Below are 21452 nucleotides of genomic sequence, written 5' to 3'. Positions count from 1 at the left end.
CAAACAACACTCTTTTTGCATCCATATTTCACTCCCTTATGATGATATTTTATTAAATTACCTAATTGTGAAGATAAGTACAACCAGCATGAATAGGTTTTGAAATAAAAACAACTTACTGGTAGCAGTATCCTTCATTTCTATAGTGGGAACAAGGAATTTCGGTACACCAGCAGGTGAGGATGGTTGTGGAGATAGAATTGTTACAGCTTGCCTTTGGGAGGACTGCATAGTGATGTTCACAAAGGTTAAGTGGTGTGACAGTGTTCACACTGTTGTCTAAGCTGGATTCAAACCCAGACCTGCTGCCTTCAGGCTTTGTGCTGTGATTTGGTTTGGTTTGGCTTTCTTCTGTATCCCACAGCTCTTCATATTGGTACTTTGCTATATAACATGACCTACCCTAGCAAAAATAAACAAGGGGTGGAAGGCTTATTTGGATTTCGACCAAAGGCATTTATGAAAAAAGATACGTAAAATGGACCCGATTTATAATACTGCTTAAGCCACAGTCTTGCATTACGTGTCTCGAAGAGAAGTGAGTGTATTCTTCGATGGTTCCAAAATAGATACAGAATTTTAAAAGATTCACGTGTATTTTGTACTTCTTTGATGGTGGGGGCCGGGTGCAGATGTAAATACCAACAGAATCGTCTTATTTCTTTTTAAAGATTATTCAGTGGATTTCTGAGAACATCTCCACCTGCCATTCATTTGACCTCATTCAGGAATTTATAATTGGTAGGTGTTGCTGATGGTGCATATTAAGTTGAGTCCTTGACCCTTTTGCGGGAAGGAAAACAGCAAATTGATAATGCCTCAATCTGTCAAAATGTTGGTTAGAAGCTTTTTTTTCCCTACTCTATTTCAGTCAGCAGCTAATTAAATTTCATTCTCTCGTGGTCTTGTGAGAAGCTACGACAGTTCAGAGACTGATGAGATTCAATATGATCTTGATTCGCTAACCTTATTAGTGATTTTCTTCCCCCCTGGCAAGATATAAAAACTTCTTGTGTTGGCTAGTTCTGTGTATAATGGTATAATGTCACTTTGGGTTAGGCAGAAATGCCAAGTAATTTTTTAAAAATTATTCTCATTGTAAAGATCAGAACCTGAACATTTCATAAGGTAGAACCATAAAGTTAGCCTTTTGAATATGTTCAAAAGGAGGATAAGGCAATAAAACCTTTTTGGGGGGTTGATTGTTTTTGATGAATTGCAGTGTCTACTGCCTTATTCTTCTTATTAAACCATGTCTTTTTTTTTCTTTCAAATATCTACCAGCTTCTTCATATTGGAGCATATATCCAGAGACAAGTAACATAGATAAACTTTTGCCGTATTCCTCAGTGCTCACTTGGAATACAGTAAGTTAACGCTTTGTATTCTTTATGTAACTAAAATTGATTCACAGTCATGGGTAAGTTGTAGGACATCCCTGTCACAGTACCCATGGCTGTGATTTGATTTGTGTTGACTGATAAGGATCTGAGTTGGAGTTTTCTGGCAGCAAAACAATAGTGAATCTTTGCTGTTAGCCAAAGGTATTTATATAAAATAGAAGAATCAAAGGAGAAAGTACTGAATATGTGTTACTCTTCTTACTGCTAAGCAGAAATAAGCCTCTGATTTAATAAGTCATCTTCAAATGGCATTTTAATTTTTTTTTAGCTACTGGAGTAGATTAAAATATTCTTTAGGTTTTTATAAATGAGAAATGGCCAGACCACTGCTGTCATTGTAAGCTGTTCTATTTACTAAGTAGATTGACCCCTTTTCCGAGCCTCATAAGGAAAATCTGTAATAATGGTAGAGCTGCAAGATCAGTGAAAGTTAGTAATCTCAAGCAAATTCACTGCCCTCAATCTTTTCCTCCTTCTGGTCCATCCTTCCTATTTTTCAGTTGAGAGTGCTGAGCTAACATATTGTTTATTTTCTCTTGAGCGTGGTATAGTAAACTGATATTTGTTGGATCAGAAAGTGAAAATCATGTACCAGCTGTCCCTGAAAAAGGTTTCTTCTTTCCTATTTAAATGTTAGAACTATATGCTTAGTCTCAAGGCAGAGGTTTGTATCAAAAAGGCATTTAGAAAAATAAATTGAATTCTAGTAACACAGACATGGGAGAGTACGTACTGGGATAAATTGTGACACTTGCCCATTTTGTATTTAGACTATCTAAATAGTCAGATATGTCTGATTTGTTTCTGAATGTTCGGTATGCACAAGGGTAGTGTTTTCCTAAAAGCCCTTCTGCCTTTAACTGTTATGAGTTATGAAGTTTTCTTGCCTCACTGTAGAATAACAAGGGAAAGGTGAGCTGGTTTTTCTCTGAGCCCTCACTCTTTGCTTTGAAAACTCATGTGAATATACATGCAGCCTCTATGGTGATGTGGCAGGAAGTTTGCAGGTTAAGCCACGAGGAGTCAGGAAATGCTCTTCTCTGTGTCCTTCCCTCACCACCCAACCCTATCATCCTCCATGTCTGTGTCTGGGAGGTGAGAACTGGGAACCCCCCTAGTTCCCAGAGTTGTGTTTAAAGATGGAGCACATGTTAACTGGATGTCCTGTGAGAGGCTCATCTTGACAGGCAATTCCTCACTTTCGCATTTCTCATGACTGGGGCGGAGGAGCTATTATAGACAGAGAGAGTGATGTCAGGAAGTCCTGTGAGAGTGTAATAGAAACAACCCACAGTTATAACCACCATATACTGAGCTTATTTTAGGGTTATACTTATACTGAGCTTATTTTAGGGTTAACCATGTTGCTCTAAACTTCAAGTGGTTGGAGTAGGTTACTTTTTTTTTTTTTTTTTGATGAGTTTATTTATTCAGGAGACAGAGAGAGAGAGAGAGAGAGGCAGAGACATAGACACAGACCCAGGCAGAGGGAGAAGCAGGCTCCATGCAGGGAGCCCGATGCAGAACTCAATCCCGGGACCTGGGATCACTCCCTGAGCCAAAGGCAAGCACACAACTACTGAGCCACCCGGGTGTCCCTTGTTATACCTATCTTAAGATGCCCTTTATAACCTAAAGCTGTAGTGAAATTTTAATACTTTTTTGAATTATCTTCTCTTACCAAGTAGTGATAAGTGAAACACAAAATGCATTCTCAACACAGGCTTTCTGTGATCACAGTGGACAACTCAGTTTTTTTTAATATTCTGGAAATTTATTTCTCCATTGCTGTGGTGCTCCTTTCCACAGGAACATTGTGTATCAGTAAAAATCTAGTACATTTAAGTTCTAAACAAATACCAGATTTTCTTTTTTTAAATCTAAATTCAATTAACCAACACATAGTACATCATTAGTTTCAGATGTAGTGTTCAGTAATTCATCAGTTGTGTATAATACACAGAGCTCATTACATCATGTGCCCTCCTAATTCCCATCAGCCAGTTACCCTATCCACCCACCAAACTCCCCTTTAGTGGCCCTCAGATTCTTTCCTGTAGTTAAGCATCTGTCATGGTTTTTCTCCCTCTCTGATGTCACTAGATTTTATTTCTACATAACACCTTCTGAATTATTTTCTCATATATCTTCTTTTTTTTCACTAGTTGAGAGGCTAGTCTACACAACTGATATAGAAGTACACTTCCAAAATAACTGAATGAAGGACAATTTTGGTTCCTTCTAGCAAGACAGGGGCCAACTATAACATAATACATTTAAGCAAAAAAAGAAGAGGGAGGAAGAAGCAATAAAATAAGGAAGGAACATGTATCCCTTATTTGATGGTGCAAATGTAGTTTGCCTCATTTGTTTTTAAATGGAAATGTGTAAATAATATATTATTTGCTCTGTATTCCTAATAGGCTTCTCCTTTCCTTCAGAGACACTGTCCTCTATTGTAATCATAACTTTAAAGAATATTTCCCTTCCCAACGCAAGAGATGGGTTGTGTTCCCTGTTATTTATAAACCCCAAAGTTTATTTAAAGTAGAGGTTAGCAAACTGGGAGCTGCCCTCAGCTTCTGTCTGTGCAGAAAACACTTCCTGGAGGCTCAAGCTTGTGGTGCTTGATACATTTAGCAGTCATGTGTGTGTGTTTTTCCCCCACCATAGGAAATTCCTGGAATAACCCTTGTGACAGAAGAGATCACATTGCCTTTCATGAAGGTAAGTCCTTGCAGAGAAGGACAAAAGCACACCGTGCATATGGCTTCCTTGCTGGCTTCCACACCTGACTGGAGTTCCAGCTCTGCTGCCTCGAGTATCATGGTGGTTCCCAAAGGGCTTGCAAACGGTCAAGGGAGGTTGGGGGGTAAGGGACAGGGTTAGTTCTCTAAAAAATCCTTCCTCGGGGGTTGAGTAGTAACTGAGGATGATATTATGGCAATTTTTTAGGAATACTCTTTGGAAAAAAAAAAAAAAAAGGAATACTCTTTGGAGAGGGAAGTTTTCTGAAGATAGAGAATGATGGGGATCAACCGAAACCGTACAGAACTCGTCTTTTCCATGCCGCCTCAAACCAGTTCACACTGGAGGGGTTCTTGTAGATTGTCCTTAGAGGACCTGGTAGCTGCTTCTTACTTCATTTGTATCCTCTCAACATGCACGCACGCACGCACAAATACACACACAGTCTGAAACCCATTAAGTAACCTGGGCTGGGATTATCTAATTTCCTTCTGGTTCTAAGAACAACTTTTCTGTTTTTCAAAAGTGACCTATGTTGTCTCTCTGTATGTGGTCTCTGTGAAGCTTCTGCACACCTCCTTCCTGCCACTAAGCAGTAGCGATTAGTGTCTTTCTGTAATCTGGTGGTTTCAGAAGAGTTTCTTAGTACAATAGGGAGAATAGAAAAGGGTGGGTGAGTAGAAAAGAATGTGTATGTAGTTAAAAACTGGAGAGTGTTTTAGCAGTTTCCTTGAAGCTCCTTTGTTGTTTTTGGCATCACCTCCTGTTAATTATAGCTTGGTGTGTAGTGGGAAATCTCAACTTTTGGCAGCAGGCAGCTCGCTGCACTGCCGCTCTTTTATTTACATTTGATGCTTTTGGATCCATGAAGGGCAGGTGAGGCCTGGGCAGCTGGGGAAAAGCTGAAACCCGTAAGGCTGAGGTCATGGTGGTGCATGGGCAATGAGAGAGGGCCAACTGGGGTAGGTTTAGCAGTTCTGGCTTTCAGGCCTAAGAAGCGTCCTGCAAGGAGGCTGACAAGTGATGGTTCTAGGCCCCAGCCTGAGACCACTGTGGAGCTCTCCAAAGGGAGGAGGATGAAGGGAAAAGAAAGGTTTGATTAATAGCTGAAAAAATTCTAGGGCACCTGGGTGACTCAGCCGGTTAAGCGTCTGCCTTCTGCTCAGGTCATGATCTCAGGGTCCTGGGATTGAGCTCCATATGGAGCTCCTTGCTCAGCAGGGAGCCTGCTTCTTCCTTTCCTTCCTGCTCCTGCTCTCTCTCAAATAAATAAAATCTTAAAAAAAAAAAAAAAAAAGCTGAAAAAGTTCTTAAGAGCCTCCATCTTTTCATTGTATGGTTTCTGCTCTTATCACTAGCCCTACCAAACCCATAATATGTTTGATGGACACACAATAAGCCAGTGAAGAAAATTTTAAAGAGAAAGTAATGTCACCCATAATTCTACAGTTCCTGACAGATCAACTTTCAGCTCCCCCACCCACCCCCGTTTCCTCCTGGCCTTTGTAATATTTTACCTAGTAATGACAACCATCCAGAGATATTTAGTAAAGATTGCCAATTATATCATTTTTCGTGCTGCTACTATGTGAACTTTGTAGTTATGACCTCTCATGGCTCCATAAGATTCTGCTGGGTTATTGTGTCCTAATGAATCATTTTTCTGTTTCGAGACATTTACTCTGTCTCCAGCCCGCATTAAAAAAATTGCTATTAAAAATAATGTTGCAGTGAATATTTTTACATAGATATATGTGATGTCTATGTAATGTCTATATTTGGTTTATTCCTCCAAGGTTAAATGTCCAGGAGTTTTACTGGGCGAAGACTATGACAATTTTAAAACTTTTGATTGTTATTGCCAAATTGGTATTCAAAAAAAAAGTTGTGATTAACTTACAAGGTTTTTATGAGTTTCAGTTTTACTATAACCTTTTCACCATTGTATATTTTCATTTAAAAATTGGGACAGCTGGGTGGCTCAGCAGGTGAGCGTCTGCCTTTGGCTCAGGGTGTGATCCCAGGTCTGGAGATTGAGTCCCACGTCGGGCTCCCTGCATGGAGCCTGCTTCTCCCTCTGCCTGTGTCTCTGCCTCTCTCTCTCTCTCTCTCTCTCTCTCTGTGTCTCTCGTGAATAAATAAATAAAATCTTTTTTTAAAAAAAAGCGTAAAGGAGTGATGTGAAGGTTCTCTTAATTTTTTACCCATTGGCTTATTCTAAGAATATGACTTGGCTTTCCTTCAGAACAAAGTAGCTTATTTTTGCACTTTTCTTTTTTCTATTTCTGTGTGTAAAATGTTGTTTTTATATTCATGTTTTTTTCTTTGATAGTCACCCTGCCATCTCCTTTTTTCTCCTCTCCCCTAATTATCTTTAGCATCTGGCCCTGCAGACAGATGTTTCCCATTAACCATCCCCAAACCTGCTTCGGAGATCGCTCTCTGCTCCACATGTGCCTACATGCTGGTAGGAAGGGTTACGTAGCGCAAGTTCGAGCCGTAGATCTCTTCACAACCCTGTCCACGCACATACGATGGACAGGCAGGGGAGCAAAGGTCCTGCTGGGATGGGCCTTGGGCTTTGGAGGAAATGGTACTAGATTTGGTTAGGCCAGTCCCCAGCCCAGCCCTGGTCACTCAGCACGGGGGACACAGGACACCTGGCTCTGATCTTTCTCGTTTGTTTCCCCACTTCTGTTTGCACAATAGCCCTCACTAGAAGCTGCTGCCTTTGACCTACTTCTTCTGCCCCAAGTCCCAGCTTAATTATATTGCGATGGACCTGCTTGCAGAGGCACATGCCACCCTCTGCTCCCCCCCCCCCCCAGCCCCAGTTATAGGACTGTTCTCAACATGCTTATTCAGCTACAGGAGTTGGCTCTGACTACCTATGACCTGAATCACAAGTTACCTTTCAAATGAATGTGTGCTTGCTGCCAGACTTTCCACGAGGCCCAAGGGACCTCTATTTACTCTCACCACACTTGCTTCCATTCTCCTTGGTAGATGACTAATGTGATAAGGAGTCCGGAGAGGGAAGGGCAAAGTGAAACTAGATAAGCATTTTCTTCCGGCTCTCTCTGCAAGTAATTCTCCTGTGCAGTACTTTACATAGGACTTAACTAGGACTATGTCATTTAACGTGCATAAACCAGTTAAATTAGAAGTTTTATCACCTGAAATGCAAGAGGCTTCCTTACATTATAAAATTGTTTCCCAGAGAGCTTTAAACAATTACCTGAATAGTATATTGAAACAAGGTCCTTGCCCTAAAAGCAGTGTTATCAAGAGTGACCTTCCTACAAATGATTTTATTTTTTAAAGATGTTATTTATTTATTCATGAGAGACCCAGAGAGACAGCGAGACACAGGCAGAGGGAGAAGCAGGCTCCATGCAAGGAGCCCAATGTGGGACTTGATCCCAGGACCCCAGGATCATGACCTGTGCCAAAGGCAGATGCTCAACCGCTGAGCCACCCAGGCATCCCCTACCAATGATTTTAACCCTTCATAAAACATGGTTTTCTCCAGGGAGGTGGCAATTTTCATTAAAGGCTTAAAATTACCCTTGATGTTATGGTGAGAAGAGAAACTATTAAAACTGTCCAACCACAGGAAGCACAAAAAGATTGAAAAGTATATAGAGACAATAACCTATTTGAACATAAAGATATAGGTGAATGAGCATACCACAAATGGAGAAATGGAGTATTTTTACCAAAGTATTTTTTAACCCAGACATCCTTAGTTTCTTTTTATAAAATAAGGAAACCTTTTCGTCATTTGTTTAGATTAACTGACTCAGAGACTGGGAAGACCAGAAAGACTTCTATGCCCTTCCCAGTTCTGTCCACTCAAACTCGATCGTGTTACTGCAAGTATCTATGGGGAGGGCTCTCAGTGCCCCCTGAGCAATTGGGAAAACGATCATGGGCACCTGGGCTCTTCTCCATTCAGAGACTTGTTTATTTAATTATGCTTCTTCACTTAAAAAGTGTCTTAAGAATACTATTTTAATTGGACAAGAGTATAATTAATTGCTTAAGGAAATAGAAACAACTTTTTTCCTTGACCCTCCCAATACAGACAACCACCATCATCTAAAGGTTGGGGATCCAGAGTATCAACAAAATTACAATGTAATAGCTTACAATTTTTAAAAGTGATGGGTGTCGCTTTGATAACTGTGTGTCCCAGATAATGTCAATTGGTTATGTGGGAAATTGATTTTGCAAAGTTCAGTTTGTACATAGGTGATACTGTGATATAACTAGAAATACTAGACATTTGGTCTCCATCCGTGATTCCTAGGACAGAGTTCCTAAAATCCTGGTCATTTCCTAAGTGATAAGAGCTATAGGGATATATTTTGTTATATTTAGCGTTTGTTCCCAGTTTCTGAAATAGCTCCGGAGCAAACCGGTGAAAAGAATGTCTTTTGTTATTCATATCAAGCCCCTTTCAGTTACACCTGAGTTATGTTAATGAGATGGTTTTTTGGAAAGCACCTAGGCTGTGGGCTGGTTGCATAAAGAACCAACCCTGTAGAAGGTTGGAACTTTCACTGCCTGCCCTCCTCTCACCTCCAGAGGTAAGGGAGAGTGGCTAGAGATTGAGTTCAGTGACCAGTGGCCAATGATTTAATTTATTCTGCTTGCGTAATGGAGCCTCCATAAAGAACTCTTACTGAAGGAGTTTGGATAGCTCCTGAGATGGATGACCAGTGAAGGTGTGGGAGGGTGCTATGCCTGAGGAGCCCTTGGAAACAGCCCTTTCCCCCATGCCTGCTCCTATCCATCTCTTCATCTGGCGGTTCCTTAGTTGTATCCTTTTACGATAAACCAATATATAATAAGTAAACTGTTTTCTTGAGTTCTGTGAGCTACTCCAGTGAATTATCAAACCCGAGGAGGAGGTCTTGGGAACCTCTAATTTATAGGCAGCTTTTGGGATCCAGTGCTGCTTCTTGGTAGGTAGTGTCAGAATTGAGTTAAATTGTAAGACACCCAAGTGGTGTTGGAGAAGTGATGGATGTAGGGGAGGAAACTCACACAATTGGTGACCAGAAGTGGAGTCTTCAGTGAGTAGATTGTTGTAGAAGAAAAAGAAGAGTTTTTTCCTATGCAAAATATCTCCTGGAACGGTGAGGTATAGCAAGTTCAATTAATATTGTCAAACATAATTTTACAATGCTACAAAGAAATATTACTGCTTAGAAACAGAGCATCAGGCTGGTGTTTTTATTTCTGTCATATCTACAGAGATGGGGGGTGCGCCTTCAGTTTACATCTCAGATGATGAAATTGAGGAACAGAGCCAGCCACTAGGCTGTGCTGCTGTTCTTCATAGGTTTGGTTGCAGATATACTGTTTAATGCTTAAGGTTGAAAGGAGAGAAATATGTTCCTCCTGGCTTTCTTAGGGCATGTGCTGGTTATGAAATAGTTTAGAGTCATACTTAGTGATTACATTAAAAATGCAGCCCATTAAAAATGGCTGAGAGAACTACTCAGCTGGGCAAAGAAGAGAACTGCATTTTTCTAGATGTGGGAAAGAAAGAGGAAGTTAATTTATAAATAGGAGAACTGGCACTCACAACATGCAGTCCCCTTTGCAGGAAGTCTCAGGAGTTCCAGTCACTGGTCCTCTGTATGGATCTGATGGTCTGTTCAGAGCATTTTGGCTTAGTATGGTGCTTTGCTAGTTTATGGACACACAAGGGTTTCTATTTTATTCTATCTGTGCTCAAGGTTAGTGGGTCACTGTGTTTCTCTGGGCTGCAAATAAAAGTTGATACTGAGATGGAATCCGTTGGACAGCCAAATGAAGTGATGCTCTAGTTTTGCTAGTTGAGCCCTGGTGTGGAGAGTCAAGGTTTTCTGAGTTGGCCTCTTCTCCTCTAAGAAGATGAGGATTAATCAGCAGATGCAGGACCAAAGCCAGAGGGCTTTTTAGAAATGAAAGGCAGATGTCTTTTTTTTCCTGGCAGGAATTTGCAGATGAGCCAGTACCACAGGGCTTTTTTTTTTTTTTTAAATCTCCCCAAATCAACTAGCAATCCAAATCATAAATGGGGAACAATCCCTTAATGTAACCCTCTAGTCCTTTTCTTCAATTAATAGTTTTTATGGGTTTTGTTTGGTAATTATTTTCATGTCTTCCTTAGAGACAAAATGAGATTTTTTTTTTTTGAAAGTAATCTCCACACCCCAACATGGGGCTCGAACTCACTACCCTGAGATCAAGAGTTGCAGGCTCCACCAACTGACCCAGCCAGGCGCCCCTATTTTTCAAGAAGAGACTTGGGATAATTTCCCTTCTTTCAAAATCAAGCTTTTTAACTCCTCCTCATGCAGGAAAATACTTCTGGGGCTTCCTTGAAAATCTGATGGCTTCTAACACCAGGATCTCCCAGAAGTAGCTAAATTTATGAGTATTTTTCTTTTCTTTTTTAATTTTATTTATTTATTCATGAGAGACACACACACACACACAGAGACAGAGACACAGGCAGAGGGAGAAGCAGGCTCCATGCAGGGAGCCCGACATAGGATCAGGGAGAAGCAGGCTCCATGCACCGGGAGCCTGACGTGGGATTCGATCCTGGGTCTCAGGCAGGCGCCAAACCGCTGCGTCACCCAGGGATCCCCCCTTCCCCGCATTCTATGTCAAAGCATCTAAAATTTTATCTTGGAGCTGCTTTAATTCCCTGGGTTAACGAGCATGCCCGTGTTACTCTGACGCTGGAGATCATCCTAGATCGGCTCCGACCTCCTCCTTAACCCTGCCTCCTGTTAATTAGCAACACAATCACAATCACAGGTTTTCAGACAGCTAGTTCTCCATCAGCCTGTGAACCAGAGGCGAGGCGGTAGATGAAGGAAACCTGTGGGGGTGGGTGGGCGAGGGAGATCACCTGGGCATGCTCCAGCAGCGTCCTCTGCCCCGACTGAGCGCTAGGGCTGCTCAACCCACCGCAGCCCAGTGTCCAGGGGATGCCAGCCAGGTGTTTGCTGAGCTTGGGAGTCACGTGCTAGAGGCAGAGCATGAAGTTCTCGTGTTGCTTTCTCCAATGCTCTGTCGCTGATCTAAATCCACGATCTGCATTCTTGTCACTTTGCTCACTCCCTAAGTGACCCATCTGAAACATCCTCTCCATGTCTTTCACTTACTCAAGTCCACTTTCGAACCCTGGGTCTTATCTATTACTCAGGCTTCCAAAGAGGCCTTCCAATTTACAGTGACCTCCGAGAATTTTCATAACTGAAAAAAATTATATCACTCACCTCATAGATTTCCATGTAGTGACATATGCCACTAATTGTTTTCATCTGTGTTATAACATCCGGCCCAGTGACCTTGAAAGACCTACAGGTTTATAGTAAAATAATTCCAGGACTTTTGGTTAACAGTGCTTCTTATTTAAATATAAGTGGTTTTTGTTTATTCTTTAAACTCAGAGCCTTTTCCTTCTAACTCAGGTGTTTGGGCTATTTTAGGTTATGAATTCCTTTAAACACTGGTGCAAGCTGTAGACCTTGTCCCCAGAAATGTCCCACAACTCACTCCATTTTACATACAGTCAGTGGGTTCATAAGCCCCTTTGAAGTCCAGCCATGGACTTGTTTTATCTGTTTATTCTCAACTGAGAAAAGGAATTTTTTTTAATAGGGTGGAAGGGGAAGGAAGAAGGTAGCTTGGGAGAGATCTTTTCTTAGGAGCTGCAGAAGATCCCATGAACACATGGGATCTTCTGACAGTACAGTGACATTTGGCCTGAGGGGAAGAGGCGCCCTGACAGAAACCAGTGTGCCCTCACAAGATGTCCTGGGCCTCACAAGATGTCACCGACCATAGCGTGGGACTGCTGTCCAAGCAGGCCGAGCGGGTATCTTAGCCAACCACTAGATGTCACCACAACACTGATTAGTTTCGAGGCTTTGTGTTAGTGTGCCTAACCCAGGAGTAGAAGAGCAAGAAAGCTGCAGTGACTTCCAGTCAGGGACTTAATACTGCCAAATGTTGGCAGAATTTGCTTTCATTATTATTTTTTTCAATAGAAGGAAGACCAAAGGGTGGACAAAGGTACATTAATTATAAATAAGTTAAAAGAGGAAGAAAAGGTGAGTGAGGTAGGTCAGTCAGGGACCGTGATGTGACACAAGTGTTCCAGTTTCCCCTAGAAGTGACCTTTTCTTGGAAATAGTTTTTCTTGTCTCTGTGGAAGGGATGTTGGCTGGATGGGCCTTTCAGGCTTCTAAAACAGCAAGCTAATATTATGTAAGCTAATATTATGTAATTTACGGATACTCCAAAATTCATTTTGAACCAGTGGGGACTGTCCTTTCTATAACAGTTTGGGTAATGTGCTATTATTTAACATAAGGGCATTTTTCTCGATTGAGGCATATTTTATTTAAAATAAAATATTTTTAATTTTTTTTTTTTTTTTTTTTTTGCAATGTAGCTAAATCTGTTACCACACTAGGCATTAGCTCACTTTGTTTTATGGCTACACATTGCACTTCTGGCCCTAGTCAAATCTTTTATAAATATGTATATTTTGGCAAGAAAGTATATCATAAATCTATCTTCACTGATTTAAGAAAACAACTTTTGTCAGTATATCCTTTGACATCAGCCATAGAAACCTTTTTCTAGATATGTCTCCTTAGGCAAGGGAAACAAAAGCAAAAATGAACTACTGGGACTACATCAAAATAAGCTCTTGCACAGCAAAGAAAACCACCAACAAAATGAAAAGGCAACCTACGGAATGAGAGAAGATATTTGCAAATAATATATCCAATAAGAGGTTAGCATCCAAAATATATATAAAAAAATTATACAGCTCAACACCCAAAAAACAAATGATCCGATTAAGAAATGGGCAGAGGACCTGAATAGACATTTCTCCAAAAAAGATGTACAGATGGCCAATAGACACATGGAAAGATGCTTAACAGTACTAACCATGAGGGAAATGCAAATCAAAACCACAGTGAGATTTCACCTCACTCCTATCAGAGTGGCTAGAATCAAAAAGACAAAAAATAACAAGTGTTGGTGAGGATGAGAGAAAAAGGAATCTTCATGCTTTGTTGGTGAGAATGCAAATTGGTACGACCATTTCAGAAAGCAGTATGGAAGTTCCTCAAAAAGTTAAAACTAGAATTACCATATGACCCAGTAATTCTACTACTTGGTATTTATTTACTTGAAGAAAAAGAAAATACTAATTTGAAAAGATATATGGACCCTTATGTTTATTGCAGCATTATTTACAATAGCCAAGATATGGAAGCAACCCAAGTGTCCATCCATAGATGAATGGATAAAGAAGTGGCGGTATATGTATATAAAGGAATATTACACAGTCATTAAAAAGAATGAGATCTTGGCATGTGCTACAACATGGGAAGACCTATAGGCATAGTACTAAGTGAAATAAGTCAGAGAAAGGCAAAGACCATATGGTTTCACTTATGTGTAAAATTTAAGCAACAAAACAAATAAATTAAAAAGAGACAAACCAAACTCTTAATTACAGAGAACAAACTAGTGGTTGCCAGAGGCAAACTGAGTGTTGGTGGGGGGTGGGGGGGAGGAATGGGTGAAGTAGATGAAGGGTATTAAGTGGTACTAACTTCCAGTTATAAAATAATTATTAGAGATGAACAGTACAGCAGAGAGAATATAGTTAATAAGATCGTAATAATGTTTTTTGGTGACAGATGGTGACTACAGTATTGTGAGCATTGAATAATATATAGAATTCTTGAGTCATCGTATTGTACCCTTGCAATACAGGATTGTATGTTAAGTATACTTCAATTTAAATTTTAAAAATTAAAAAATAGGGGCACCCAGGTGGCTCAGTTGATTAAGCATCTGACTCTTGGTTTCAGCTCAGGTAATGATCTGAGGGTCATGGGCTCGAGCCCAGCATCAGGCTTCGTGCTAGCAGGGAGTCTGCTTGAGATCCACTCTCTCCCTCTCCCTCTGCCCCTCTTTCCACTCTCATGCATTCTTTCTCTTAAATAAATAAATCTTATATTAAAAAATTAAAACTATTTGTGTCAACCCATTCTTCAATATTAAAAAAAAAGCATTAGAATTGCCTTTTATTTAAAAACAAATGTAATGGATACTTTATTGCTTCAATTATAGCAATATGTCAAGGACCTAGATAGAACGCCAGCAAATTCTGTTTTGGAGTTTTGGAATATTTTATGACTAAATGTGAAACTAGTTCACTCCACCTTTCTGATTCCTCGGTTCAGAAAGACATCTTTTGGTAGTAGATAAGCTTAGCAGTAAGTAAGGCTATTCCTGTGCTGTAAGTCTTATGAACTTTCTCTGAATATAGCATTGTTAGTACAACCTAAGTCAGAAAAGTGGGTGTCTGGAGAGGAAACAATTTTATGTGTTTAGTACAACACGGAGTTTAAAGCAGGCTTCCCAACATAGCCTTAACCTAGGTGATTCATACAGGTTTTGGAAAGTGAGCAGTAGTTCTCTATTAAAGGAGAAGAAAAGGAAATGGGGAAAGCAAGACTCCATAAGTCTTACTATTTTAGAATTCCTGCAGGAGGAGAATGCCATCTTTTGCGGGAAGAATTCACTCAGAAATGCTACCCTATATGAGCTGAGGAAGTAAGGCGAGCCTGGCTTTGCAGCAAGGCTGAGTGGTTCTCGCTGGTTGGTTGGGGCCACAGGCCCTGCTTGTCAAGCTCACCAATGTTTTTTTGTCTTCTGCAGGTCCACAGCTTTAAGGGCTACTGGGAAAAACTGAACTCCAACCTGGAATATGTTAAGTGCTCCAAACCATGCTTGCTCTATAACAACAGCATGGTCAAGAGAGAATGGCACAGCCTGATCTCAGAAGAGGTTTGTGTGGATTCATGAGAATAAAGCAAGAAGCAAAAGTACAGAGCGTTAGATGAGGTGATGCCCTTAAGTTCTAAGGGTGGCTTAAATTTGCAGCACTCTCCCTAATTGCCAGACTCTTTTGCACTGTTGCAAGAAGACCACAGTGCTTCTCTGATCTCTCTTCTCTTGAGGAGAATCAAGTGCACAGAAGTTAAGGGACACACACAGCATGTTCATAGTAGAAGTGAGACTAACATCCAGGTCTTATCTGTGTTCTTGCATTATTTGTATAGTTAAAAATTGGTTTAAATAAACCCAGTCTTCCCAAATTAGTGGTTGCCAGGGGTTAGGGCTGATTGAAAGAAGAGTGGCTGGGACTGACTACAAAGAGGGCAGCACAAGGGAGATCTTTGGGAGGATGAAACAGTTCTATATCTTGATTGTTGTGGTATATTGTGGCACATGAATCTATGTACATGATGAAATGACATAGGGCTCTACACTCATTCCAGCAATATCTATCTTCTAATTTTTGATGTTGTACTATCATCATTTATATAAGATATAAACATGGGGGGAGATTAGGTGAAGAGTCCATGAGATCTCTCGGTAGTAGTGTTAATGTATGTAACACAACACTGTATAGTTGATTTGCTACTTCCTATATAAATCCATAATAATTTCAGAATAAAATGTTTTTTAACTAATTTTTAAGAACCTTATGTATTTTGATTACTTGGAAAGTATATTTCTTTTTTCCAAAATTCTTTACTATATTGTATTATGTCCTTGGTATGAAAAATGTCACCCACAAAACCTCTATCTTCTACACCTCTGACATGTTCTCTCTTCTAGAAAACCGGAAGAAGAAGGTCCATGGTATATGTGAGGAATATTTTTGATAATGCAATGAAGTAAGTAAAATTAGGGATTAGTACCTACAAGATGGCTATTTTTTGCAGTTACTTTTTTGGATACCTTTCATGGAAGTAGTTTACTTTTGTTGAGTATCCTCAATAAAATGATGCCATCAGCTTAATGAATGCAGCCACCTGGGCCCTATTCTTGAGTTTGGTGCTAGAGTTTCTAGTGGGAAAATTGTATATGTTAAACGCCATAGACTTGCATCCTGAGGGTGGATGAAATATAAGCGATAAGTGGCAAAGAGAGCTCTTACTAAGTGAGCACTTTGGAGGGTAGAGACAATAGGTTCATTTAAAAAGCGTTAGTGGGCTGATGAGCTGGCTCTTATTTTGAAAGCCCATTTTCAGGACAGATGAGTCATCTCGGAGTGCTACAAGTACAGGCCCCATTCCAACCTTGTTCTATTTTCTGTTCCCATTATTTCCAATAACTGAGAGCTACGATTGTTCTAAATTGTTGTCATTGTTTGTGCTAAAGGGTTTTGAGATTTTATAATTGCCTAATGTGGCTTTTGTCAAGTTGATTAAAGTGTTTGAGGTTTTCAGCCACCTGAAAACAGTTTCTGCAGTGGTTTTATGGAGGATATCTTTGTATGGTATTGTGGCTTTTAAAAAAAAAATCTTCCTATGTGAATAACGTTGGCTAATTTCTTTGTAGGGTGATTTCTAACCTAGAAGCAAGGAATTTGGGTAAGAAAAGACCTGTAATAAAGCCTTCTGGATTTCAGTCAGTGTTTGGTTTGTAACACTGTGTTTCCTACCCCCGTGTTGGCAAGAAAATCACGCCCGATAGTGTAATGAAGACAGCACCCTTTACTATCTATCCAACCAGCTTTTTCCATGTCTGTCTTGGTACCAGGACCTTTAGGGACAGCTGCTGAATGTGCTTTTGCTGGAAGAGTCCCTGAGTGTTGGCTGTTTGGTTTTCGTTATTTTTCTTCATAGGCTTGATCTAATTACCATGCCCTGTAGCTATACCCACAGGATGCCCTTCTGCAGTTCCCCTAGCTTAGTGCTGCTTTCTTTCCAGCCATCTAATCACACAAGGGTCTTTGATTTTGGTTAATGTTTGGGCACTCACTGGGCTAGATCATAGGAGTACAAAGATAGGAGTCTCTGGATAAGCTTTGTGGTTTTGGGGGAAGAGCATGGGCTTGGAGCCAGACAGAACTTGGCTTCAGATCCAGTTCTAGCCACATGCTGACAGTGTACTCGTGGGTGAGCCATGTATTCATTTTGTGTATTATCCTTTTCAGGGCAAGGTGAGGGGGAAAATGAGAGCAAATGGGGTAATGTTTATAGTGCCTGTTACAGTGTTTGGCACAAGAGATGCCTGAGGTGGCTGCTTTGTCATTAACGTGTGAGGAAGAAATGCAAACGCACCATTTCTAAACCAGGTGACAGGTGTTATAGAACCACAATGGGGGAGGGATTGGGTCAGGAGTGGGGATGGTTGGGGAAGAGAGCAAGGTTAGAAGAGGCTTTCCAGAAGGAGTGACATCCGAGGTAAGTCTTGATAAACACCCTGCCAGGTGCAACTGGGGGAAGAGAATTTTAAGCGTATCTAGGTACAGCTTTTTTTTGTGGTTTTTGTCACTGGAACTCTTTCATGCTTCATAAAGGTCAGCCTCCACTTAAAAAGCTGTTAGTTTGATATCCCACTTTTGTTTTATAGGCTTGGATGTTTAGGTATATGTTGGGCGATCCTAACGGAAATTATTTTATACAGTGCATTGTGGTGCATCCTGCAGCTGTGCACACAGCTCACGTGAACCCTGACAGTGACCTTGTGATCCAGCCCAGGCCGCCAGAGCCTGTGCTCACTGCACAGCCCAGAGGGAAGCAGCCTCTGCCTGTGTTAGCAGACCATCCGTGCCTGAAGCCAGGGGTTCCACCACCGGCAGGAGCAGCAGGCAGGAGTCCTGCCTGGCAGCCAGGCTGTGGATGTGCCTGATTCAGGCTCGCCCTTCTTGCTCCGCTAGGAATTTTGCAACATGGGAAATGTTGCTGTTTGTTGAAGCTTTTGTTGTATCCGTCACTCCTGTCCCTGTTGGAGCTCTTGCTCCTGTACTCCCAGCCTGTTTGCATCCTGTGGCCAGTCACTCTCTCTGGGTGTACTTTGGGAACTTGTCCCTTCCTCTCACATGCTTTGCTTGCACTGTGTCCTAGGAAGAACGTCATCATTAACAGAAACAGAACAATCTGTGTGAAATTCAGGGCTGCTGGCATCAAGTTTTGAATTGCTTCATCTTAATCAAGAAGGTTGTTTAGGATCCAGGTTGGATTTATCCTGAGGAGTCGAGAGGCATCTGTGCTGGCCTATCCAGGGTGGTCAGCCTACTGACCAGGGCAGTTCTGCTCTCTTGATGGCTGTGTGCCTCAGGTGCTCCAGGAGAGGAGGAGCAGGGCACGAAGGTGCTGTTAGAGTGAGTGTTAGGGCACATCTGCCAACAAGACTGTGTTTGCCTGCCCCTCCAGTCTGCTGGTGTAGTGCAAATCATCGGATTTCACCTTCCATGTCACTTTTCCTCTTGATCTGGTTACCTTTTTAGTTGGATAACCTGTGTCAATTAATATTATTTGCTACAGTAATTGACAGATCCCCCTCAGTTCAATGACTCCCAAAGTCATTAAACTATCAGGGGGTCCCAAAGAAGGCAGTGATGTAATCCTTCCACTAAGTCCCTGTCCCTGTGTTTATGGCCCCTGTGGGGTTAAAAGAAGGCCCAAGTGTCTCTGACTCCAGTGAAACAGATTCTTAGACAGTGGTGAGCTTTCGTGTTAAAGAGAATTCAAAGCCAGAGCCTGTTGGTGTTGGGAAATGGGTTCCTTGTTTTCTTTCTCTCTTAGTCTGTTAGAGTAGAGCTTTCTGTGTATCATCTGACTGATAAGTTTGGCTTGTAGGAATAGGCCACACATTTAATGAAAAATTTCATCCCATCAGCAAAATGGTCTATTTTCCCAATAACTCAGAGAAGGGAAACCCAGGCTTATTTCTCTTCTTCTAGCCCATTTTCCAAAAATCACTCTGCTTGACTCTTGTTTTGTTTAATTTCAGAGCCAAGATTAACACCCCTCTTCCAGGAGGAAGACTATCACCAGAGGCTGCTTATAGGGCTGGTAAGTGGTCTGTGGGCCACTTGGGTGCTGGGAAACAACAGGATTCAAGAGAAGGGGAAAGGGCTAGATTGTGCTTCTCACATTGATCTTATTTTTCATTCACTCTTTTAATGCATAGCCATTACCAGCCACTGTAGGCCCTGTGTGTTCAGTGTTAAGCAACACTGATATGATTTCTGCACATTTACAAGTTATAGTCTGGTGGGAGAGATGTAGATGAATCAGTCACCACCCAGAATATATAATTACAAAACATCATAAGGAAATGCACAGCACTGAGTGTTTAAAACAAGGAAAGACAAGAACAATGTCTCTGTGGCATTTGTGTTTGGGGTTTAAAATACAACAGAATAAAGTATTCTTTCTCAAGAAGTCCTACTACAAGGAAGACCAAAGAGAGATAAATCAAAATAAATGAATGGGAGAGCAGAATTGGTAAATAAATCCAAAATCTATTTTTTAAAACACTGATTCAAGAGACATATGGAAAGTGTAATAAAATATTTTTAATACTGTGCAGGCTTAGGAATGGGATAATCTATTACCTTAAATATAGAAATTTTTAAAATATGTATAAATACATATTCACACATTTGAAAATTCCAGTTAAAGTTTCCTTGATAAATAGAAATACCAAACTTGAGCCAAGAAGAAGTAGAAATCCTTGAAAATACAATAACCATAAAATAATTTAAAAATATATCAAATATTATCTCGAGGGGTACCTGGGTGGCTTAGTTGGTTAAATGTCCAACTCTTGATTTTGGCCCAGGTCATGTTCTCAGGGTTCTGAGATTAAGCCCCATCTTGAGCTCTATACTGGGCATGGATGGAGCCTGCTTAAGATTCTCTCCCTTTCCCCCACTCCTGCCCACACACACTCTCTCTCTCAAAAAAAAAAAAAAGAAGTCAAAGATTCTTGCTATTTTCACTAAAATTTTACATTGTCTGGAAATTCTATACAGTGTGATAAGAAGCAAAAGTAAAATAAGATGCTATGATTGTCCAATGCAATAAACAAAATAATCACCTGGGGAAATGGAAAATATTAAGCAATTAGTAAATAAGCTGCTGATTCTAAATTTATTTTTTATTAGGATTAACTAGTTAGAAAAGTTAATGAAAAACTATTCCATTTCCAAATCCTTAGCATCTAGGCTTAATAAAATCACAACCAAAAAGCCAATGAAATTTCTCTGATGGTTGACCAGAGGAGTGGAACTAACATTATCAGATGGCCAAGTGTGTTATTGACCTACAGTAATTGAAACAATATGGTGCTTGTACAAAATACAGAATCAGGAGTCTCTAGTTTAAATTTGAATCTTTAGTGTATGATAAGTTAGGCATTTAAAAATTACTGGAAAGAAATAATTTTTAATCAATCAATGGCTGGCTATTTGGAAGACAGTTGGAGTCCTCCTATTCCAAATACCACCACCTTATACCACAAACCAACAGAAATACCAGATGGATTAAGGAATCTAATAAAAAAATTATATGCGTGTGTGCTTGCATATCAGATTGTCAAAAATTTAAAACTCACGCTAGCAAAGTTCATTGTACAGGGAATTCGGCAGCCCCATGCAATGCAGTTGAAAACTAGTATAACCACAGCAGGAGGCATTTCGGAAGTATCTCTAAAACCTTACATACGTGACCCAACAAGTTCCATTTCTAGGAATTTAGCTTGAGAAAATAATTGGGGATATGGCAAACAAATCATATACAAGAGGTTTTTTTTAGTACTGTTTACAATAGTATAAGAAGTATTCCATATGAGAATAAGAATATCCAATTCAATTTTAGTACTTTCATAAAATCTGAATACTGTGTAGCCCTTACAACCAGTGTGGTAAAGAAATTTAATGACATAAACTATGTCATTTTTTTATGAAAAAAAGCAAATTAGAAAACATTGAAATAAGTGTGCACACTGGGAAAAAAGGGGAATAAAAAATCCAAAATGTTACCACAGATGATAGGATTATGAGTGATTTAAAATTTCATCTTTATGGTTGTTACAGAAAAATTGAAAAGCATGACAAAGCATGCAATAATCTTTAAAAATTTTTAAAGTTTTATACCTAACTAACACATGGCCCAGAATGCCATGGGCTAAGTTTTGCTCCGGGTGTCATATGTGTAAATCTGCCAAAATAGAAGATATGTGCACACATGAGGTCAGTTGTATAATTTCCATGGAGTTTATTGGTGCAAAGATCGTTCCACCCAGGAGAGCCTCCAGCTGAGGAGGGCATTTAGGCAAAAGGGAGGAGGAAAAAAGGAGACAAAACAGCAAAAGGTGAGGAGGGCTGGGATGCTACACTGATGGGTGAGCTCCAAGAAAGATCAGAACAGAGTAGGTAGGGTAGCCCCGGTGGCG

General features: G+C 40.4%; 1 protein-coding gene across 1 annotated transcript in view; it reads left to right on the top strand.

The window, feature by feature from the left end:
• GSAP (gamma-secretase activating protein) overlaps positions 1–21452 on the top strand; it is an 83944-nt gene that overhangs the window by 49301 nt on the left and 13191 nt on the right. Inside the window, 7 exon segments of the mRNA XM_038562789.1 lie at positions 672–741; positions 1285–1367; positions 4077–4130; positions 14913–15041; positions 15879–15937; positions 16605–16636; positions 19005–19066. Of these exon segments, the coding sequence (XP_038418717.1) occupies positions 672–741; positions 1285–1367; positions 4077–4130; positions 14913–15041; positions 15879–15937; positions 16605–16636; positions 19005–19066 (489 nt within the window).

Source organism: Canis lupus, chromosome 18, assembly GCF_011100685.1.
Source record: "Canis lupus familiaris isolate Mischka breed German Shepherd chromosome 18, alternate assembly UU_Cfam_GSD_1.0, whole genome shotgun sequence".
NCBI lineage: Eukaryota > Metazoa > Chordata > Mammalia > Carnivora > Canidae > Canis > Canis lupus.
The sequence above is the reverse complement of the archived record's forward strand: the minus strand, read 5'-3'. Positions and strand labels throughout refer to the sequence as shown.